Source organism: Bubalus kerabau, chromosome 23 (genome assembly GCF_029407905.1).
Source record: "Bubalus kerabau isolate K-KA32 ecotype Philippines breed swamp buffalo chromosome 23, PCC_UOA_SB_1v2, whole genome shotgun sequence".
NCBI classification, from domain to species: domain Eukaryota; kingdom Metazoa; phylum Chordata; class Mammalia; order Artiodactyla; family Bovidae; genus Bubalus; species Bubalus kerabau.
In genome coordinates, this window is record NC_073646.1 from 42,426,968 (window position 1) to 42,449,160 (window position 22,193).

General features: G+C 67.2%; 2 protein-coding genes across 4 annotated transcripts; one reads left to right on the plus strand and one right to left on the minus strand.

The window, feature by feature from the left end:
- Positions 1-1,387: 1,387 nt before the first annotated feature.
- Positions 1,388-7,523, plus strand: TMEM184A (transmembrane protein 184A). The gene is made up of 8 exons (XM_055562190.1): positions 1,388-1,625; positions 3,979-4,144; positions 4,532-4,622; positions 4,728-4,803; positions 4,932-5,023; positions 5,773-5,942; positions 6,386-6,583; positions 7,261-7,523. The coding sequence occupies exons 1-8, from the start codon at positions 1,437-1,439 to the stop codon at positions 7,521-7,523; spliced, it is 1,245 nt and encodes a 414-aa protein (XP_055418165.1). The 5' UTR covers positions 1,388-1,436.
- Positions 7,524-10,197: 2,674 nt separating this feature from the next.
- Positions 10,198-20,683, minus strand: MAFK (MAF bZIP transcription factor K). Of its 3 annotated transcripts, none has more exons than XM_055561927.1 (3): positions 20,514-20,683; positions 13,301-13,367; positions 10,198-12,569 (listed from the first exon to the last, which is right to left on the minus strand). In XM_055561927.1, exons 2-3 carry the CDS (start codon positions 13,334-13,336, stop codon positions 12,132-12,134), a joined length of 474 nt encoding a protein of 157 aa, XP_055417902.1. In that variant the 5' UTR covers positions 13,337-13,367; positions 20,514-20,683; the 3' UTR covers positions 10,198-12,131. The 3 variants fall into 3 exon arrangements, with proteins under 3 accessions (XP_055417902.1, XP_055417901.1, XP_055417900.1); XM_055561926.1 differs by having other exon boundaries at positions 13,301-13,380; positions 20,514-20,682; XM_055561925.1 differs by lacking the exon at positions 20,514-20,683 and adding an exon at positions 18,492-18,790 and having other exon boundaries at positions 13,301-13,380.
- Between the last annotated feature and the right edge of the window lie 1,510 nt (positions 20,684-22,193).

Sequence of the window (22,193 nt, forward strand, 5' to 3'; positions counted from 1 at the left end):
CCCGCCTCTGTAAGGAGCCTGATGCCTGGACCCAGGGCCTCAGGGAGGGTGGGCGGCACCAAGGAAAGACCGTGTGGGCAGGTACCCGTGCTGACGCCCGCCGAGGCGCCCCCTGCCGCCCCCTGAGGCCGGGCGGGTGAGCCCCCTGCCCCAGGCCCCTGGCCCAGGGCTGACCCCGCAGGCCCAGCTGCCTTTCTCACTCACCCAGGCCCCTCCTCCCCTCCTCCAGCAGACAAACACAGGAACATTCCCAGTAGACTTTTGGGGGCTGGGACCCGATAATAGATTTACCCATTTTAAGGGGCATTTAATCCACCCTCGATGTCACGCTATGCCCACTCTGTCTTCTTGGAGAACTCCATCAACCCAACGGGAAGCCCGTACCTACAGGAGTGCAGCCCACCCTGGCCCGCCGCAGACCCGCCCCCTGTCTCAGGCCCCCGTGGGCCTGGCCTTCTGGTCCAGGCAGGTGAGGGCACCTGGCGGCAGGCAGGCCGGGAGCCAGCCGCCTGGAGCAAGCAGCCGGGGGAGGGATAGAGTGTCAGGGGAGGGGCCCGCCTCCGTGCCGCCCCTCTGCCGGCCCGCCCTCCGCCTGAGGCTGGGGGGGCCACGGGGCTGTGCCTGCTTGTGGCCGCCCCTCCCCGGGCCTGGCGTGGCCTCCCAAAGGTAGCCCGGTCCCACCCCCACCAGGGCCGCCCCCCGGGTTCACTGGCCACACGAACGACCAGCCTGGCTTCCCTAGAGGCCCAGCACCCAGGACTGGCCCGGGAGCTTCCTGCCTGAGAGGTAGGTGCTGGGCCCTGTGACCAGGGCCGGAGGGCGGGGTGGAGGCCTCAAGTGCGAGAGCAGGGAGGTGCCTGGCGCCCCAGCAGGTTACAAGAGGCTGCAGAGCGGGCACCCAGGACGAGCGAGCGGTCCTGGGGTGGCCAGGAGCTCTGGCCAAGCAGGATGCCAGACGGTCAGGCAGGCAGGCTGGGTGGGTGGGTACCGGGCGCGCCCCCCACCCTGTCTGCTGCTGAGGGCAGGGCCAATCTGGCTGGCTTCCCAGACGCCACCCCCAGCAGGCAGGGCCACGGGGACTCCCCGATTTCCTCTGATGTCTTTGGCTCCTGGATGCGGGCTCCCCGCAAGCCCATGATACCAGAGGGGGCATCGCCCCAGGTCACGGGCAGGCGGCTGGCGTCTGCGCCCGGGGGGCCGACACCAGGAAGGAGAGCACCTTGGGGCCAGGCCTCGGAGTTGGGTCCCTGCACACAGAGGGCTGCCCAGAGCCCAGGCACGCAGGCAGGAGGATCTGCCTGGCACCCTTGCGGGAGGGCTGTTGGCCAAAGCCCAGCTTGGCTGCGCAGCCAGGCGCTGCCGCCCGCCCACATGCCGCCCGCTCCCAGAGCACCTTTGCCCTTTCCACGCCCCATGTGCCCTTCCTCCCTCTGCAGATGACTGACGCCCCGGGGCTCCCGGGCACCCCCCTGGCGTGGACGCCGCCGGCCAGGCCTGCTGGACAGCAGATGGAGCATGCGGGGAACGGCTCCCAGGGCCCCGGGCCTCTCTTCCTCACCTCACCGCTGGCCCGCGGCGTCTCGGGCATCTTCGTGTGGGCGGCCCTGGTGCTCACCGGCCACCAGGTGAGCCTCCCCTCGGTGCCCCCTGGGGACCCTCAGCCCAGCCCCAGGGGGCCTGCTCGGCCTTGGGGCAGACCCGGAGGCCTGGCTGGCTGGAGGAGCAGCGCCCGGGGGCTCACCACAGCCGCGTGGGGCCAGGGAGGTTCAGGGGACGCAGAGAGCTGGGCGGGAAGACAGACAGCCTCCGCCCAGAAGTGGGAAGAACTCTGGCTGGACGCCCGGCCCCCCCACCCCACCCCGGGGCGCTTCGTCAGGCCATGGGTCCATTCGCTGAGGTCAGCGGCAGGGTCCGCTTTCACAGACAAGGAGACTGAGGCTGTGAAAGGCTGGGGGTCTTTCCCAGGCCCGCGTTGCTGGGAGGGGAAGAGTCCTCTGCTCCTGGGGGTCAGAGCGTGGCTGGAGGGGCCCAGAGCTGGGGACCCAGGTCGCCCCAGGTGGAACCGCCAGGCCTGGCAGAGAGATTGAGGGAGTGGCTGGGGGGCGGCGAGAGGTGGTGCTTGGGGGCAGCATTGGGCAGTGGGTACCAGGCATCACAGATAGCAGAGCAGCTCGGGAGCCCAGGACCAGCCCAGAGAGGCACAAGCGGAGGTTGGCGGGAGAGGGCTGCCCGGGCTGGAGGCACTCCCCGGACATGTGGGAGTTTGGCCCTCAGCCAGGGGTGCTGGGGAGCCAGAGGAGGCTGCGGTTGGGCACCAAGGGCAGAGTGGCCCCGTAGGATGGCTTGGCTGGCATCGTTGCAGGGGCTGGACTGGCGGAGTGAGCCTGTGGCAGGGGCAGTCAGGAGGCTGGCTGGCAGGACAGCAGGTGGCCAGAGGCCTCGAGGCAGGGCCATGGGGGCCGATGCCCCCCCAGTGAGAGTCACCCCCAGGCTGGTGCACGTCTAGGCGTGGCCTCAGATAACCGGTCGTAAGGGGGACAGGGCAAGCATGTTAGGGTGGGCCAGGTGCAGCCGAGAGCGGCAGGAGAAGGTGGCCCCTTCCTCTTGGGGCCATCAGGGAGGCCTTCCTGGAGGAGGCAGTATTTGCCCTGAGTTTTAGCAAGCTGTCCCGGAGCATCTGGACGGGTAGACAGGACAGGTGGGTGGTGCGTTTGCATCACACGGAAGCCGGGCCTTCTTCCTGGTGGCAGCATGGCTTTCGGTTCCCAGGCAGCTGTGCTTTGTGGGACAACGAGCATCAGGGGGGTGGTCACCCAGCGTCCTGGGTCCAGGCTGTCCCACTTCCAGCCACAGTCTGAGCCTTGGCTGGGCCCTCTGTCCAGCCCTGACCTTCTGGGAGCGTGTGTCTGGAGCCCAGTGTCCCGGGGCCCCACGGCCTGGGCAGGGCTGACGGAGAGTCTGTGGGCGGCACTTCCCAGGCCCCCACCTCCCCTCCTCCCCCCACCCCAACAGGCAGTCCCTCACTCTCCACCCAGGGGTACAGAAAGCGACTCAACTCTCACTTTAAAGACAGGGCACTGAGGCCCGAGGGGATGGCGGCTTGCCGAGGCCCGCAGCGGGCAGTGCGTGCCCAAGGGCCCGAGTCTGTCTCCTGATAGCTGGTCAGGCTGTGCCCTTCCCACTGCACCCGCTGGGGAGGGAGCAGCTGATAAGGAGCCTGATGACGCCTGCCTGCCCCCGCCACCCCAGGCTGTGCCCCCAGAGGCTGGGCTTCTGTGCTCAGCCTGCCCTCTGCCTGCCCCTCCCCCTTCCCTCATGGCGCTTCCTCCAGGAAGCCTCCCAGGGGTGCTGGGGACCACGGCCAGCTACCTGTTTGCCTGGCTCCCTGTGCTTCTTCCCATCACTGCTTTTTCATGTCCTCATAGAAAACAAAGATGATGTAGGAAGGTTACAGACGATCACGGGGACCACCCATCTGTCCCTTTCGTTCAGGGATGTCCTCCCCTTTGTCTCTGCCCGGCTCTGGCACACACCTGGGCCCTACTTGCTTTGCCGTCCTGTTGCGTTCTCTCGGAGCAGCCCCCCAGGCTGGTGCCCGGGGCTAAGGGTCGCCCTCTGCAAGGCAGTCAAGGGCCCACCACCAGGCTCAGTCTCCTGTGTCCCTATGATGAACGTCCTTGAACGTGAATCCTGTCTTTGTCTCTGAATAAATCTGTTCCGTGGGCTAAGTCCCAAGGAGGGGTCGGAGGCATCAGCTGTTCTAATGCCCCCATGTCGCCGTGCCATACTGCTCCGCAGGCCAGCGTACATGCCCACCCCTGAATGAATGAATGAACACGCCCTTGACTATGTACACTCCTGGTGTGCAGTGTCGGCTCAGGGCAGGGCCCAGCGAGGCTGGCTCTGCTCCCTCCCGCTGGCTGGGGGCCGGGGGCGGGCGGGCAGCGAGCCCCAGGCCTGCCTCCTCTGCCTGCCCAGATCTACCTGCACCTGCGCTCCTACACGGTGCCCCACGAGCAGCGCTACATCATCCGCCTGCTGTTCATCGTCCCCGTCTATGCCTTCGACTCCTGGCTCAGCCTCCTCCTCCTGGGGGCCCACCAGCACTACGTCTACTTCGACTCCGTGAGGGATTGCTACGAAGGTGGGTGCCGCCAGCCCTCCAGGGCCCGGGGAGCGAGTGAGGGGCTCCCAGGGGCTTGCACAGCCCCTGCCAGCCTGAGTCTGGCTTCGCGAGGGCCCCGCCGGATGGCCAGATCAGGGGTGCCAAGGAGACTCCCGGGCTCCCAAGGTGGGGGGGGCTGCAGCTGGGCCGGCCGGAGCCTGGGAGAGGCCGCGGGCCAGGTGTGGGGGGGTCAGAGCCGCAGGGACTGCTGTGGCCCCACCCCCTGCCCAGGGGAACGTCCCAGGGCTGGGCTGCGAGCCCCATGAGGAGTGTGTCTGTGTCTCCCGGGCAGGGGGTGCCCAGAGCTCTGCGTGGCCAGAGGGCCTCGCGGGCGGCCCAGGCTCACTGCCCACACCTGCTCTGCAGCCTTTGTCATTTACAGCTTTCTGAGCCTCTGTTTCCAGTACCTGGGGGGTGAGAGCGCCATCATGGCTGAGATCCGGGGAAAGCCCGTCAGGTAAGTTTCTGCCCAGAGCCCGCGGGTCCCCCACCCCCTGCTGGGCAGCCAGGACACTCTGGGGGTGTCCTCCGGGGACACACCTCAGGGACTCCTGCACCCCAGGACCAGCTGCTTCCACGGCACCTGCTGCCTTCGGGGCATGACCTACTCCATCGGCTTTCTGCGCTTCTGCAAGCAGGTGAGTCCCTGGGCCGCCCGGCCAGCCCCCCACGGCCCCTGCGCACCCAGCATGCTGGGCTGGCTCTACTGGGCTGGCTCCTCACCAGTGCCCCCAGCCACCATCCTCAGCCCCTCCCCGACCCCCAGGCCACGCTGCAGTTCTGCATTGTGAAGCCCATCATGGCCTTGGTCACCATCTTCCTGCAGGCGTTCGGCAAATACCACGACGGGGACTTCAAGTGAGGCCCGGCCAGCATGCGGGCAGGGCGGGGTGAGGGCCGGAGCGGGAGGCAGGGCTCAGCACAGGGGTAAGGGCCGGGGGCAAGACTGTGGCAAACAGACCCTTGTTCCCAGGTGAGGCCTAGGAACCCCAGGGCCTCGCGGCCCCGACCCCACGGCCCCCGGACAGCCAGGGGGGAGCTAAGGGCACCCAGGGAGCCAAGCTCCGCCCTCGCACGTGCCCCTGGGCCAGGGCCTCAAGAACATCCCAAACGCACGCGCACTCCTGCTCACACCACACGCATGCGCACTCCTGCTCACATCCCACACGCATGCGCACTCCTGCTCACGTGCACACATGCTCACACATGCACATGTGCAGACACACGCTGTCACAGAGGAGTGCACACATGCGCGTGCACACATAAGGCTCACGTGTGCATGCGTGTGCACACATGTTCCTGCTCACACAGTCACATGCACACCAAGGCCCGCACACGACGTGGGTTTGCCTTGCACAGGGCTGTTCCCATGGAGGGAGGTTGGGGAGGGGCAGCGGGGCTCCTGCCTGGAGGGGGCGGGAGCTGGAGACCCAGCGCCCCTCAGCTCCTCGGCCTCCCCGCCAGGTGCCCCGTGCGGCCCTGGAGGGGGGCCCAGGTCTGAGTCTCTGCGGTGCCCAGGCTGGGGGCTCAGGCCGGTGGCACAGTGGGTGGGGTGGGGCGGGCACAGGGCTGTAGCCGCCCTAACGGGCTCCTGTCCTGGCCCGCAGCGTCCGCAGCGGCTACCTGTACGTCACCCTCGTCTACAACGCCTCGGTCAGCCTGGCGCTCTACGCCCTGTTCCTCTTCTACTCCGCCACCAGGGAGCTGCTGCAGCCCTTTGAGCCCGTCCTCAAGTTCCTCACCATCAAGGCCGTCATCTTCCTCTCTTTCTGGCAGGGTGGGTGGGCACGTTCCTGGTGCCCTCAAGCCCAGCCCCACTCCCAGCTGCAGCCCCGGTCAGCCGGTGGCCCTCTCAGCAGGGGAGACAGCGAGGACCCCCCAGCAGATGGGGCCTGATGTGGGGAGACAGGACGCCCAGAGGGGTGCTGGAGCCCTGCGCCCACCAGCCCCTGGGCGCTCCTGGCCCCCACTTCTCAGAGGACAGTGAGCAGCTGGGGCCAGGGGGAGAGCAAGACAGGCCCTTGGGGATTCTTGATGCCCGCTGTGCCGCCAAGGACCCAGCACTGGAGGCGCCCAGTCCCCCTGAACTGAGCTCAGACCCTGCAGACCCCTATCAAGCTCACGCAGCCTCGGCTGGGTGGGGGGGGTCTTGGCTGGGGTCAGCTCCCATCCAGCCTCCTGTCCGGAGCAGCTGACTGAGCGGCCATCACCACTCCCCAGGGCTGCTGCTGGCCATCCTGGAGAGGTGTGGGGTCATCCCCGAGGTCCAGGTCATCGATGGGAGCACAGTGGGGGCCGGCACGGTGGCCGCCGGCTACCAGAACTTCATCATCTGCATCGAGATGCTCTTTGCTTCCATCGCCCTGCGCTATGCCTTCACCTGCCAGGTGTACTCGGAGAAGACAGAGAGCTCGCCAGGTATGCAGGGCCCGCAGCCCGGGTGAGGAGCTCCTGGACCGTCTCGAGGGCAGGGGTGCTGGGGCGGCCTGGGCAGCCCCCAAACCACGCCTCTATTCCCCATCTCATCCTGGTGGGCAGGGAGACAGCCCCAAGGAGGGAACGGGCCCCCAGCAGGGGCGTCACCTCCACACAGTCCCAGGGAGGAGACCAGGGGTGGGATGAGCTGAGTGAGTCCCTGCACTGATAGACAGTTCCTGCCCCCTGGGCCTGAGGGGTCCTCACCAGCACATCTCGGCGCTCAGACAGGCCTGGCAGGAGAGTCGGGGAGCTGGCTGGCGCTGGTGCCCCTAGAGAAAGGCCCATGTGGGTAGGGACGGGCCTCAGCCTGGACTGGTCAGCCTGGAGTGGTGAGGAGGTGAAGGGGTCACCCCAAGGTGGAGATAAGGTGGGGGCCAACCCAAGGCGACCTGGCAGAGGGTCTGGGCTGGGAGTGCCCCAGGGCTGGGCTGAGATCCAGGGGTCCTGGAGTCACCCCCTGCTGGCTGAGCCAGGACCTGGACATGCAGAAAAGAGGCCTCAGCCCTGGGCAGTGCGCAGGCTGGCAGGGAGGAAGCCAGGTCCTGGGGGCTGGGTGCACGAGGCGCGGGGTGGTGCGTGCCCGGGGCGTGCCCAGCCCACCCACCGCCTGCCCCCAGCCCCCTCAGCACCCATGCAGAGCATCTCCAGTGGCCTCAAGGAGACCATGAGCCCGCAGGACATCGTGCAGGACGCCATCCATAACTTCTCCCCCGCCTACCAGAAGTACACGCAGCAGGCCACACAGGAGGCCCCCCGGCCCGGCCAGGGCAGCGCGCCCTCACCCCGCACGCCCCCCCACAGCCCGGATGGTGGCCCCGGCGGGGGCAGGAAGGGCCGCAATGTGGAGAAGAGGATGCTAATACCCGCGGAGGAGCTGTAGGGGGCCCACGGTTAGCAGCCACCTGGAAAGGACAGGGAGCCCTGCCTGCTGACCATCTTGCCAAAGGTCAGGCCTCTCCTGGGAGCCTCCTGCCCACCCACCTGCGGCCGGTGGAGTGGGTCACCTGGTAGCCCTGCTAGGCGCCCAGGGGCTGCTCCCTCACCCGGTGGGCCCGCAGCCCCAGAAGAGGGCACTTGCGCCCACCTGGTGACCCCAGGGACCTACCGGGCTCCCCCGGCCGGCAGCTCAGGCAGCCTCCCCGTATGGACAGACCCCAGGCGGGGCAGCGGTGGGGAAGGACGCTGGGCAGCCAGGAGCTGCAGGCCACACGGGAGGGCTCCACGTGGGCCGCGGGAGGCGGGGTGGGCCCTGGAGGGAGGGGCCGAGGTGCAAGCCCCTAGGTCAGCCCGCCCGCCAGGCAGAGGGTGTGCTGGCTGTGGGTCGGGGGAGCAGGGCCCCCCGCGGAGGTCACAGGGTCTCCTGGTGAGCTGCACATGTTCATACATAAACAGCCAGGTTTTCCAGTGCCTCCAGCGAGCTGTGTCCCTGCAGGGTCAGCACTCTGACGGACGGATTGCAGGGTGGGGGGCACAGATGACACCACCCTCCCTAGTCTGGGTGCTGCGGGGAGGGTCTCATCCACTGTGGGGCGACCGGCTACGGTCACAGCTCCTAGCAGGCAGGCGAGGGGCTTGGACCTGAGATGGGGCGGCCTGCCCCTCGCAGGCCCTGAGATCCAGAGCCTCTGCTCTCCCAGTTCAAGGCCCTGTGCCGCCCTGCCTGGGATGGGTTGAGAAGGCCGGGTGTGCAGAGCCCAGAGGCCAAGGAGGGAACTGTTCCCTGGAGCTGCCTCTCCATCCTCTCCCCTTCCCTGTGCCGGGCTGGTGTGCGGGGGGAGCCTGGGACCTGGGAGGGGGAACAGGAGCTGGGAAAGTGAGAGTGGGCCCCAGGCGTCGGGGGTCAGCACGTGGGGAGGGGGCGGCAGCCACCCGGGAGGCTGAGTCAGTCCAGTGTGTCTGGGGGAAGGAGCAGGGCGGGGGCAGTGGCCCGGCTGGGTGGGCAGGAAGGCCCGGGCACCACCCAGGCGTGATGCCCCCCGCCTCCTGGTCGCTGGCCCCCACCTCACCAGGGAAAGAGCGAATGGCCGAAGGGCTCGGGGAGGCTCAGCCAGGCAGAAATGGCCTGTGATGTCCGGGCCAGAGCGTCACCCCTGGGCCTGGGGACACGGGGCTCAAGGCCAGCAGCCTCTCCCAGGGCCCAGCCCGCCTGCCCGATAAGATAGGCTGGCCTCCTCCCTGCCACCCCCTGGGAAGTCCCCACCTGCCTTATCACCCTCTGCGGCTGTCAGACCAGCGCGGGGAGGCCCCTCGTCTGTCAGCTGGTGTGGGAGCAGCCATGGGGCTCCCCAGAGACGTGCCGGCCCAGGAGGGAGGTTTTCTGGAGGCTGTAGAACAGGCCTCTGCGGCTCCGTAGTGAGACGGGGGTGCGGCGGCCCGGAGGCTTTGTCCGCAGGGACCTCCGTGCGGCGTGAGCTACCCAAAGCTGTGTACCCGGAGGGCCCGGGGCCAGGCCTCCTCCTGGAGACCCCAGAGTGGTAGGGTCCTGGGGGCAGGGGGCTCCCGGGCAGGCCTGGCGCTCAGGGAGCACCCGATGTGTGTGTGTGGCTCTCTCTCACACACACCCATACACTACACACACACACACACACAGCTGACGAAGGCTCAGGGAGGCCCAGGGAGGTTGGGCCACTTGTCTGGGTCACAGAGCCGGGAAGCAGGGCGCGGCTCACCCCGGTCCTGGCCCCACAGCCCCTCTGCCTGTGGGCAGGCCCTCCTGACCTGACAAACCCAAGGGAGAGGATGCAGATGCTCCGTGCCTCCCAGGCCCACACCCATGGCTGCTGCCTGCCCTGGTTTCTGGCCCCGTTCTGGGGGTCCTGAGAAGCAGCAGGCTGGGGCGGGGGTCCAGCCTCGCTGAGAGAAGGCAGGGGGGAGCTGAGCGCACCTGTGCCCTCACCTGACTCCACGGAAGGGCGCTCAGTGCACGCAGGAGGAGCCAATGGAGGCCAGGCATGGACTCGCACGGAGTGGCTGGCGCAGAAGCAGAGTCCCTGGGTTATCAGGTGCTGCCCGGGTCAGCTCAGGCAGGGGTGGGCGGGAGGGCCGACAGCCGGCAGAAACGCCGATGAGCAGCTCTCCTGCAAGCCTCTCTTCAGAGGCCGAGGCCGAGTACTGACCCGCCTGACCCTCGGTGGGTCCGTGGGGCACAGAGGGGGCAGCATCTGAGGGCGGGCGCCCCACCCCAGGAGGCCCAGGCTGGCTGGGCCCCAGCACTGACTTTCAGGGGAGCCTGACTCCTTGCTTTCCCCCACACCCCGGGCAGACCCCAGCTCTGCCGCCTCCTGTGGGCTCACTGGAGCCCCAGCCAAGACAGCCGCGCGGGCGTCCGCGACGGGGCAGTGGGGTCCCAGGGAGCCCACCCACCGGCGCCTGACTCCGCCCCACGCAGGCCTGGCCGCCCACCCCCAGCAGCTCCGCTGCTGACCCGGCCCCGGGGGGGGGGGGGGGGGGTGGTCACGGCGATGGCGGGCACGTGCAGCGCCGACAACCCCCTCGGGCAGGGGAAGGACGGACGGACAGCTGTCCCTGAGTGGTAGCCATGCGGCAAGACGACGTGAAACCAGAAAACTCTTTATTGAAAGGTACAAAAGCGTCACAGCAGAGATGTACAGCAATAAATTAGGTGTGGCCAGCCGGGCGGGCCGCTTCCCACCTCGGGGCCACGACATAGGGTCTCTTCTCAATAATTTATATCATGATAAAAGCAGCACAAAAATAAATATTGAAATGAAACTGCTGAGTGGCCGGAGGTGTGGAAGACGGGTGTGGAGCTGACGCACAGGGCCCTGTCGCCAGGGAGCAGGGGGACGGGCCTGTTTTCTTAAATAAAAAAACCCATATATTAAAACTGTGACAATGAAACTCCAAAGCTCTGAAAGGAGGAGGGGGCACACGGGTCTCCCAGGCCTGGTCCTGGGAGCGGGGAGGTCCGGCGGGCAGCACTGGGCGGTGGGCAGCCGAATTGAGAGGCCAGGTGTGGGAGGGGGTCCCCCCCCACCCGCACTGCCAGGCAGCTCTGCTCTATAGAGATTTACAGTATCAAATAGGAAGAAAAGGTACGAAAATCTGAACGATAAAATGTGTATATAATTTTATATATATATATACTTTTCTCTTTTAAATATCCCCATGGTCCTTATTGATATCCAATGTGGATTACCTACCATGGCTATGGTGCGGACAGCTTCTCTACACGCCCGCCTGCGCCTGGCCCTGAAGGGACCCAGACATCCCCAAGGCCGCACCTCCCCCCAGACAGGGGGACACTTTTCATCTGCAGCCCTTGGGGCCCTCTGCCCTCCCCACACGCTGCCTCCTCCTCCCGGGTGGGCTATTGGTGGGAAGCAAGCTGAGGAGGAGCCAGGAGCTGGAGCTCAGGGCTTCTGGCCTGCGGGGGGCTTGGGGCTCACCACCCACCCACCACCTACCTCTCGGCCTGGCACCTTCCCAGGAAGGGCGGGAAGGAGCGCCCAAGCCTGGCCACACTCAGGGAAGGGACACCCAGCAAAGGCCACCCGATCATCAGTGGCTCTGAGTGCCAAGAGGAAGAGCAGATGAAGGTTCCAGGCAACGATTAAGCACCAAGGTGGCAGAGTGCCACGTCCTCTGCTGACAGACCGTCCAAGTGTCCCCAGGAGGCTGGTCCTTGCCGCCTCCCCAGCCCAGCGCCCACCCCTCCCCCGTCCTCACCAACAACACTCCTTGTCCTCCAACCTACCCTCCTCCCTGCTTTCCGTCTCATCCGGCAGGACCTCGGCCACTGCAAACTTCACACCTGCTCCCCACAGAACGTGCTCCCCCTGCGTGACCCCCGGGGCTCCCCTCTCCCGGCCAGGTGGCTGCTGCTCCTCGCTGGGGACCGCCCCTGGGCCCCCCGACATGGAGAGGAAACGCAAAGCGTGGGCGGGCCCAGTGACAAGCCGCTCCCGAGGCACCCAGAGCGGCGGCACCCCGGAGGAGGGCAGGCACACGTGCGCACATGTTCACACGCACAGGTGACCCTCGCACACGCTTGCACAGCCCTTCCTCCACCCACTCAAGGGGTCTGGGCCTCTGGCCGAGGCTGCAGCAGGATCACAGTGTTTGGACCCCGTGGGGGGCGGTTCCTCCCGGGGGCCCAGGTGCAGTCAGCGTGTTGAAGGGGTGCTGGCCCAGCTGGGGGCCCGTGCAGGGTGTGGACACGCTATCGCGTGCGGACGGGGAGCTCGAGGGAGGGGTGGAAGACGTCTGGGCCAGGGGCCTCCTAAGGGCCTTCCGTCCACACGCCCTGCCCCCGCTGGCGCCGGACTGAGAGCCCGGGAGGCGGCCCGGAGCGGGAGACGGCCCGGAGAGGGCAGCGGAGCCCGGGCAGGCGGGGCGTGCAGTGCGCGTGCGTGTTCGCGTGTGCAGGGCGGGCGGCGCGCGGAACCCCATCTGTTCCCGCCGGCCGGTCCGCAAGAGTCCGCGGGGTCCGCTCTCCGCGGGACCACACCCCTCGGCCGGGCGGGCACTAGGAGGCGGCCGAGAAGGGCACGGAGGCGGAGGCGGCCATCTCGGCGGACTTGACGATGGTGATGACGCTGGTGGTGGCCACCTTGGTGGGCGTGACGGGGCCGCGGGCCACGGTGCGGGCGAAGGTCTGCAGGGCCTCGTACTTGGAGCGCAGGGCGTCCAGCTCGAGCCGCATGCTGCTGTTCTCGCGGGCCAGTTTCTCCACCTCCTGCTGCAGCTCCACGCGCTGGCGCTCCAGCTCCTCCTTCTGCGTCACGCGCTTGATGCGGCAGCTGGCCGCGTAGCCCCGGTTCTTGAGCGTGCGGCGCCGCTGCTTCAGGCGCACCACCTCCTCCCGCGTGAGGCCCCGCAGGTGCTGGTTCAGCTCCCGCACCGACATGGACACCAGCTCATCGTCGCTGAGCGCCGCGGCGTTCTCGCCCGCCTCCTTCTTGACCTGCGGGGCCACAGTGCGGGGTTAGCTCCGGGGGCCAGGACTCGGGCGGTGAGTAGCGCGAGTGACCAGGCCCCTCTGCCCCCCAGGCTGCCCTCCACTGGGCACGGGACAGGCACCGCGGCCTCACCAGGCGTCGGGCACACACGGCACGGGGCGCAGGCCATCCTGAGGGAGCCACTGGCTATGCCCTGCTGTGAGCCGGCTACCCCAACCCTGCAAGGCTGTCCCAGCTGTGCTGCCCTCTGGGGACCTCCAGTGCCTGGTGCGGGCTGCTGGGCAGACGGCTGCCCCGCCCTGTGCACCCCTCCAGTCCATGGGGTGTCCCCAAGGCCACCTTGACCCAGCGGGACCCAGCAGGGGCCTGGAGGTCTGCAGGCCACACACACACACACACACACACACACACACACACACACACACGGAGAACCGACTCCGGCCAGCCCTAGGGGCTCTGTGGGATCAGAGGCCACGCGCCCACATCCGGGTGCTGGGCTGACAAGCACATCCTGGCCAGCAGGCACCCACCCCTCCTCCCCAACGTCTCCTGAGGCCACAGCCCCGACTCTTCCCGCCTCCCTCAGGTACTTCCTCCAGCCCGCAGCCCCCTCCCGACCCTGCTGACAGGCGCCCTTCCGTACACACCAGGGTGGTCCCGGGCTTCTGGGGCCAGAGGGGGCCTCTCCCAGGCCGGTGCCTGGTGCAGAGACAGGGCTGCACCCACCCTCCCTTACCTTCAACGCCTTGTTCGCTTTGGGATTAGTCGTCATAACCTGGGCACAGTCACCCGGACAGAACCACCTGGAAATGGTAGCTGGGAATCAGAGAGATGCATGCGGTCAGTTTATGGTGGGGGCTGGGGGGACAGGCCACCGTCACGAGTGACCTGAGTGGGAACGGCCCCCTGCAGGGGGTCACAGCATCCCGAAAGCAAGGGCATCCTGGTGGGCCTGAGCCTCTGCCAAGGGCAGAGGGGATGCCGGGTTACTTCCTCCAGTCCAGCATTCGCCATCGGGGTGGCCTGGACACACCTCGTCCAGCAGTGGTCACAACGGCTGCCCCGCCCGCAGGGCCCTGGCCACGAGCACCAGCGTCGAGGGCCGGCAGCAGGCAGGAGCCGCGGCTGCTTCCTGCTCTCGCCCTGAGCTGGATGGCGGCACCTGGGCAGCGCGGGACGCCTCGCCTGGGGGTCCACGTGCGCAGCAGCAGAGTCCCTTCCCGGGAGGCCACGCCTCAGCCGAGAAATGCGCTGGCCCCAGGGACGCGCCCACCCTGGCAGGACCCCGTCACCCTGGAACCACCTGGCCCCCGACAGGAAGGCCCCCTTTGGGGAACTCCAGCCTTGCTGAGCTCGCCCCCACAACCGGTGGGGGCAGCTCCATCCTCCCCGGAAGACCTACCTCCTCCAAGGGCACTGCAGCGGTGACATCACCCCCTCCACTGAGGCTGCCCCACGGCCATGACCCGAGGCCCAGAGGGTGAGTGGGGGCTCCCGCTGCCGGCCAGCCGGGGAGTGGGAGCCACCGCCTCCAGCGCCCACCGACCGTCTGGCGGGAGCTGTCCCCGCCGCCCGCCAGCCCCCACCGCCCGCCCTTCTCATTTTCGCGTCTGCATTGTGTCACACATTCTAATCATTCATGAAAAAGCCAGCCAAAGCATCCCAAGCATGATTCCCCTCTGATAGTTGCCATGACGACCTTGGGAGGTAGCCAGCCCCTGATGGTCGTCATGGAAACGGAGAAGCCCACAGCAACAATGGCTTTGGGCAGGCCGCGCCGACAGCACAGGTTGTGGGGCGGCAAGCAGGCCCCCTGGGCCCGCAGCTGGGGAAGGGGTGCGGAAGACCCGGCCCCGACTCGTGCACGGGCCTCGGGCTCACAGGTTCGGGGCCCGCCCCCCGGTTCCGAGGTGAACTGAGCAGAGAGAGACACCCAAGGAGGGTCTGGGGCCAGAGGCAGAGCCGCAGCAGAGGCCGTGTCTCAAGGTGAGGGAGACCTGCTGGGCAGTCTTCCCCTGCAGCCCGAGACCCTCACGGTGGCGCCGCCTGGACTCCCCCAGGCGCTGGTCCCGCCTCTGGCGGCCCGCCCACCCTTCAGCACCAGATGGTCTCAGCACCCCGGTCTGTGCCCAGTCTGCTCTCCCAGCCCTGGGGGCACTGGGCCCCTGGGCCCTCTTGAGCTCACGCCTGTGCCCACGGTGGACATGCGGCTGCCCGGGTGACCCCACAGGAGGTGAGAACTGCAGCCTGACTGCGGCCTGACCCCTAGGGACCCAGGGCGCCCCGTGGGCCACCCCTCCCTCCAGCTCGGGAGTCAGCCCTGGTCTGGAGAAGCCACGGGGAGGGCTGGCGGGCCGGGCGGCCGAGAGGCCATGAGAAACTTCTCCACGTCGAGCGAGGAGGGGCCGCTATCGTTCCAGCCCGCTCCCAGCACGCCAGGGCATAGCTGGGCGGTGAGTCACCAGCTGTTTACAGAGCTGGGCTCACATTCCCACAGGCGGAGGCCCCGCCCACCCCCGGTGGGAAAGGAAGGGCAGGGGGCCTGTGCTGGACCCAGCAGACCCTCAGGGACGCACCAGCCTGGCCGGGACCCCAGCGCCTTCCCGGGGCGCCTCCCCTGGGGACCTGCCCACCGTGACGTTACCGGGTGGGCACCCAGGGCCCAGGATGCACACGGGACTGGGGCTCGGCATCCCTGTCCACCGGGTCGAGCTGGCCACAGACCCCAGGCCCCATGTCTGCCGGCGCTGAGCCCACCTGGCCCACCGCCTGGCCTCCGGGCCCAGGACCTGGGCGAGGAGCCTTGGCAGAGACGGGGGAGAGCAGCATGGCTGGGGTCCCCCGGGGGCCTGCCCTCAGTCCTCAGGCCCCCACCAACCAGACGGAGCCGAGGGGGCTGATCCCCAGCCTCTGAAACACCTCTCCTCTCTGTGGGTCTTGGTCTTCTCTTCTGAAAAACGAGGAGATCGGAACCAAGGGCCCAGTGCCAAACGTCCTCAGCTGGGCCACTCCGGTGACGCCCAGAGACAACACCCTGACCCTGGGCGCTCACCCCAGGGTCTGCACCAGGACCCCCACCCCAGGGGAAGGGGGGCGAGCCCCAGGCAAGCAGACGCTGGCCGGCCCTGTCCATCGTCACGACCCCCACAGACCCAGGCGCGACCCCCACAGACCCAGGCGCGTTAGCACTCGGCTTCCAAAGCCCTCAGGGCCCAGGGGCTCACGTCGAAGTCAGGCTGTGGGTCGGCGGGCCAAGAGCCCTTCCGTGGACTCAGTAAGGGAACAGGAGTGGCAGGCTACTCGGCTCTCCCTAAAACACCTGAAACACCCCCAGAACCGACCTCACGTCACTTCAGGCTTCAGAAAACAACAGCTTGCTTTTGGAAAGAGGTTCAGAGAAGAGTTTTGCAGGTGTGAACCAGAGTTTGTAGAACAACTGACTGGGGAACAGCTGCCCCGAAAAGGTGTTTGTGACCCCCGCAGCCGCGCAGGCCAGCAGAGGTGGGAGCCGGCCAGCATGCCCAGGGCCAGCGCTGCTGCGTCGGGGCCTGGACCCTCACACACCTTCCCGACGGCCCAGCCAGCGGCTCCTCCTGGTGCCGCCACCCGCAAGCCAGGCCCGCGCCAGGCTGGGACGCTGGACGGGGCTGCTCTGCCCTCTCGTGCCCCGAGGAGCCTCTGGTGCAGCACGCCGCCAGCACCTCTCCCAGGAGCACCTCCCAGCCAAGCGTCGGCTCAGAGGCTGCTTTTCAACCCAAAGCCAGAAACTCCGTTCCAGCTGAACACGAAAGAGGACGTCCTCTGTAGGGAAGGGGACCCAGCGGCCTAGACAGAGGCAACCCCGGGGACCACACGGTCTGCAGTAAATTCGGGAGCGTCCCTCCCCTTCTGGGCCCGTGAGAAGCAGGGCAGGGCAGGGCGCCCAGGTCTGACAGTGCAGGACTGCCCTTCCAGCAGGCAGGTGAGCTGGGGCCAGGATCACTTCCTGCCCTCCTCCTCGCAAGTTCCTGCTGCGGCTGAGACCTGGCTCCCGGGGTGACACACGGCCTGGCCAGCCCCTGTGTGCTCCAGCCCTCACCAGGCCAGGCCCAGGAAACCCGTTCTTCATCAGGGCAGCCACTGGCGAACGGGAGCACGACCCACCTGGGCAGCCCTGGGCTTAGATCACCCAGGAGCAAAGGGGGCTTCGAGAGTCTCAGATTCTCACTGGATTGCACGACCAGTCTGCACACCCAGGTCATGAGCCCGGGTGGGAGAAGCCGAGTCTCCAACATCAGCGTCGAGCAGGGCAGGATCCCGACGCCCGTGGCGCTCAGCCCAAGAGAGGGGGTCGGAGCGGACCTTCCATTGCCAGGCCTCAGGGGCGTCCGGGGGGCATGGCAGCCAAGAGTGAACCCCAAAGCCAGAACCACCGTGCCGTGCTGCCTCTCGTCTGGGGACTAGGGGCCTCCTCTTGAGAGACCCTCAGCCGACTGCCCCTGGGGCTGGTGCCAGAGCAGGAGCCTGCCTGTTGAACAAGCGCCCGTCGACTCATCCGACCCTGGAAGGAGCCAGCAGAGGCAGCTCCCAGAACCAGGAGGGCACCCACTGCCTGCACCAGCTCCCTGAGATGGGGGTGTGTCCCGCCGCACCCTGCCGGCCACCCCACCGGCCCAGCCCGCACCCAGCCTGCAGGCTGGCCCTGGCTGGCTGCCCTCCGGCAAGACGTGACTGTCTGCCTGGCCTGGAGGACGTCTGGTCACCTTGCCTTTGCAGCCCGAGGAAGCTGTGTCATCCTGGCCATGTCCAGAGGTGACTCAGGCGGCCGCCAGGCTGACAGCAAGCTGAACGCCACCCCACCCCCGCCACCCAGCTTCAGGCTGGGCCGCTGCTCCCCTGGAGCCCCCACGGCAGGGGTTCTGCTCTGCCCCAGCCCAGCGGGGCCGACCAGGGCTCCGACCAGCCCCACCTCTCTGTCCAGCCAGGGACGCGACAGCTGTGGACCACCCCAGCCCGCACGGCCCCAGAGATACCCCCTCTCGCGCCGCGCTCCTCCCGGGCCTGCAGCGTGGGTGGCGGCCACAGGCCCCTGTCCCTCCGCGCCCGCCTGCTGGCTTGGCCTGCGCCCCCGTTGATGCTGCAGCCCTTTGGCACCACCTGGGCACGGGCCCCCGAGTCTGGTCTGGATTCCCATCCCAGTGTCTCAAGCACAGCCCCCACAAGCAGGCAGGGGGTCCCTCCTGAAGCCGCCACTCCCAGGGCCACCTGTTGCTGTGCCAGGCCTCCCCCACGAACTTCCTGAAGCCCCCCGCTCATCTGTGCCGGGGGCCTTCCCACTTCTGAGCTCCTGCCCCTCTGCCATTGCCCCCTTCCTTGCCTCGCTTCACGTGTGGGAGGTGGGCACCCCCTCCTGAGCACGCATCCAGGGCAGCGCTCAGGACCAGCGCTGGCCTTTCTGTCCAAGGCCTGCCTCCCTCGATGGGTGGACGGCAGGGGTGCTCTCACCTCCCCACTCCCCACGACTCCTGGCAGGTGGGAGGCCTGCTTCATGAGCAGGTGCCAGCGCCTGCGTGAGGGAGGGGGCTGGGGCATTCCACCCCGTGTCCTCTCTGCCCCTCTGCCCAGGGCACCCAGGTGGGCAGCGCAGAAAGGCAGGCCAGCCACACCAGGCACTGGGCATGGGGCCCAGCCCTCTGGCAGCTGAGGCGCTGCGGGGCTCAGTTTCCTTGGGGAGAACTGTGTGTCTGTAGACTGAGATCCCGCAGGTTCATCTCTACCTGCTCTAAAATCCTACAATTGTGAGATGACACTCTCAATTTCCTGAAACTGTAAGAAAGAGGAAACATGACGAGTCTGTGACTTATAAAAAGCAAAAGTAAATACCGGAGCAGTGCATCTTCCATCAGCTGAGGACAGGGAGGCGGGGAGCAGGGAGGAGAGTGACTCACTGTTTACTGCCCCGAGGAGCAGCCACGCAGAGGACCGTCCCCACTGGCCGGGGCTCCATTTCCCGTGCGGACTGGACCTGCCGTCCAGAAAGTCCATCCAGAAACCTTTAGACTCGGGAACGGCCAGGACACAGGCAGGAATCCTGGGCTGCCTGAGACTGTAAACAAACTCTCCAGCTACGGCAGAGCCTGAGCGTGAAAACACGCACTTCAGTGGACAAAGAACGGCCCGGAAAACGAACTCGCTTGGCGGCAGCCTCAGTGCAGGGCTGGAGAAAGGGCTGGAACACAGCAAGCCCCGGAGCCGACTTCCCCGGTAGCCGCGATTCAACTCCCATTTTTAGCAACTACCTTGAAAGTGAGCGATGCTCAACTTGGAAGCTGTCCCTTAAAGGCCAGCCCTGCTCAAGCACGAGACGCAAACACGCTCGGGCGAGAAGCCTCGCTTGTGGTTCTGAATTAATAAATGTTTTATTCTGGAATACCGAGAGGTCCAGCTTTAAGCTGTAAGAGCAGACACTCTCTACCGAGCTCAAACATCCCTACTGGACCCAGGGAGGGAAGTTCTCAGATAGGAGGCAACCATCCACAAGGCAGGTGTGCCCCACCCACCTGCACAGCCTACCTTCAGTGTTCCAGGCCCTCCCACCTGCTTAAAGGAACGCTTTTTAAAAAAGGGTCAACCCCCCACCAGCCAGCAAAGACATCAAGCTTGCGGACTGGGCTTCAGAGATGGCAGGCAAGGCATTCGGCCACACTTCATTAAGACTCCTGGGCAGCAACCACTGTGCTGGCAAAACCTGGTTGATGCCAACAAAGGGGCGAGGGGAGGGCGATGGGCCGCCAAGCCACACTGCCCGGAAGCCACTGAGCTGTCACTATGGGCTGCGTGTGGACGTCCGAGTCCCGGGACCTCCGGAGAACAGGCGCCTGGCAAGAGGGGGCTGACTGGCAGTCAACTCTGAATGGACTGTCAGGGGGAGGACCTCACTTCTCTAGGCTGCCCTACCGTGGGGAAGGTAAACAAGAGCGTAATCATTAACACAAGACGGAGAGCAGGGGACTTTCAGCAACAACGCGGCCGCAGGCTGCTCCCGGAATGTGAGCAGAAGGAGCGAGTGCCGCTTGGTTGAGGGCTCCGGGACACGTGGCGAGTGAGGACACTGGTTCGGGGGACAGGGGCCGGGGGCCGGGGCGGAGCGACCGTGCTTTCCCAACGCAGACCCGAGCCCAGGTGGCGGGGCAGGTGTGTGGAAGCGCGCGGTGTCCGGAACTCAAAAGAAGTAGCGAAGGGTCTCTGTTTCCAGTTAGAAGAGGCGGAGACCCCCACTCAAAGAGGAGAAAGATGAGACGCGAGCCACGGACTTTGGGAAATGACGCGCTCGTCGCCCCCCTCCCCACCACAAGCTCCCACGCCGAGGCCTCCCTCGGTGAACCCCGGCAGGTCGGCTGCTCGGACAGGGACCCGGTCAGCGAGGCCCCTGCTCCTCGCCCTGCGCACGTCCGGCGCGGCAGGGAACCGGGCGCGCGCGGGCAGCGCAGGCCGGGCCTGAGCGCCGCCGGGGCGGGACCGCGCCGCCAAGCCGGGCAGCGCCCAGGTGCGCGAGGCCCGGGTCGCCCGGGTCGCCATGCGCTCCCCGGCACGTGGCCCCCGCCGCACCCCCGCTTCCCCCAAGCGCATCTCCGGGGGCCCGGAGGGCAGAACAGGTGGGGCGGGCCTCGCAGGGGCGCCGGGCCCGCCGAAAAGCCGCGCTGCCCACCCGTCCCTCCCCGGGCCCGCCTGGCGCCCGCCGCCCCCGGACGCGGGCCGGGGCTCAGGGATGGGGGCGCGCCCTCAAGGAAGGGCCCCCCGCCCGTGCGGCGCGCTCGGGGCTGGACACCCGACCGCAGGTGCGCCGACCGGGCCAAGGTCCCGAGGTCCGACACCAGCGGCCGCGGGTCCGAGGCGGCAGACACTCGGCGGCGGGCGCCCCCCGGGCGGCCCCTCGGCCCCCCGCCCGGCCCCGCCCGTCCGCCCCTCACCTGGCGTCGCGCGTGGGGCGCGGGCGCGCAGCGGCTCCTCGCGGGCACGCGCTCTCTTCGCGCTCAGTCTCGCGCTTCCCGTCGGCCGCTGCCTCCGCCGAGCGCTCGGGCTCCGACCTCGCGGAGAACAACAAGTCCCCCCCGCCGCCCGCCGCCAGCCCGCCCGCCCGGCTCCCCAGCATCTGACACCGCTTCCGGGATCGGCGTCGGCGCGCGTCACGCCGCCCCGCCCACCGCGCGCCGCCCCGCCCACCCGCCGCGCGCCAGCGCCCCGCCCACTCGAGGCACCACCCACCGCGCGCCCCGCCCCGCCCAGGCCCCGCCCAGCGGAGGCTCCGCCCCCGAGCCCACCTGCGCTGAGTCGACCCGCCGTACCTGTGACCGCAGGTGCCGCGCGCGCCGCGCGGTGGCGGCAGCAGTCCCCAGACGTCGAGAGCCGGGAGCACCCCATTCTCCCTCGAGCTCGTCCGCTCTCAGCTCGGTGGAAGGGCAAACTGCTGTCTGCAATCCACATCCATATTCTCCAGTTGACCTCCAGAACCTAATCTTAAACGCCCCCCATCCCCCAGGCCCGCGCATCCCTGAGACTCACCAGGGCCCTCAGAGACCCCCGATCTCCCCAGGGTTGGCCGCAGCGCGAACCCCTGTTGGGGAGCCCCTGTTGGGAACAGTCTGGTAGTTTCATCAAGAGAGAAGGTGGGTCTGGAGACACACCAACCTCCCTGTCTTGGGTGGGGGCCTGGCCCCACCAATAAGGGAAGAGCCCTGACATGCCCTCCAGATAGACACCCCTGCCTTTTGATTTACCAGTTTGACCTAGATATGGATAGAGAGAACAAGATAAAATGGTGTTAAATGGTTTCAACCCAGAGCCTCAGTGTTAAGGGGCTCCAAGACCCATGACCTGGAAACAGTGCCCACCTAAGGCCCAGCTGATGGTTGCTGTGGGGTGGCAGACCCTGAAAAAGCAGAATAGAATGCTGCCCAGACTCAGGCCAGGGCCAGCACGGGAGAGCAGAGCCCCCTCCTGCGGCACGTGGAGGCTGAAGCTGGGGAGCTGACCCATTCGCCCCTCCTCAGCATTTGGATGGCAGGCCGGATCCCTGGACGGTTTCTGGATCCTTCTCGGAAACAATGAGCTATGTCCATGAGGCCACATTTCTGGGTTCTGAGAGAGCAGGGAAAGTCGCTAAGGCTGGTATGAGGGCGAGGGGGCCTCGAACCATCTTGGGCCCTTCAGAGTGTATCCCGGCAACAAATGGGAGAAAGTGCCAAAGGGTTTTCGAGTCCCCCATTTGCAGTTCCCATGACAGGTGGGCTTCTTTCTGAGCAACCTGCTCTGCCAGGGTGCCCTGGCCTTGTGGGGCCACCAGGCATGCTGGACTTTGCTGATGGCCTCAGCAGTAACAGCTGCCAACAAACGCAACAGCATTCGCCTCTCCAGGATGTTTTCAGAGCTTGAATTTGAAAGGTGTTTCCCCTTCTCCCAGCCCACGCCCTCTGTCCCCAGATTGTGGCTCTCTCAGCAGGACACCACGGTGAGAGGTCAGGCTGACGGATTCTCTCCTCCCTGTCCTCATTCCCCTCACCAGCCTGCAGACTCTTTGTATTAACTTGGTTTCCAAGGGCGCTGTCTAAACGGCCTCCTCAGTGCCGTGACCGCCCGGCACGCAGAAGCGG

Bases quoted from the DNA above. Each gene is read 5' to 3' on its own strand.
- TMEM184A (XM_055562190.1), top strand. From the start codon at position 1,437: ATGACTGACGCCCCGGGGCTCCCGGGCACCCCCCTGGCGTGGACGCCG. The intron at 4,623-4,727 runs GTAAGTTTCTGC...CCTGCACCCCAG, and splicing joins ATCCGGGGAAAGCCCGTCAG to GACCAGCTGCTTCCACGGCA. The intron at 5,024-5,772 runs GTGAGGCCCGGC...CCTGGCCCGCAG, and splicing joins TACCACGACGGGGACTTCAA to CGTCCGCAGCGGCTACCTGT.
- MAFK (XM_055561925.1), bottom strand. From the start codon at position 18,588: ATGGACTTTCTGGACGGCAGGTCCAGTCCGCACGGGAAATGGAGCCCC. The intron at 13,381-18,491 runs GTGAGTCACTCT...TCTGATTCCCAG, and splicing joins GCTCCTCGGGGCAGTAAACA to CTACCATTTCCAGGTGGTTC. The intron at 12,570-13,300 runs GTAAGGGAGGGT...GTGGCCCCGCAG, and splicing joins AAGCGAACAAGGCGTTGAAG to GTCAAGAAGGAGGCGGGCGA.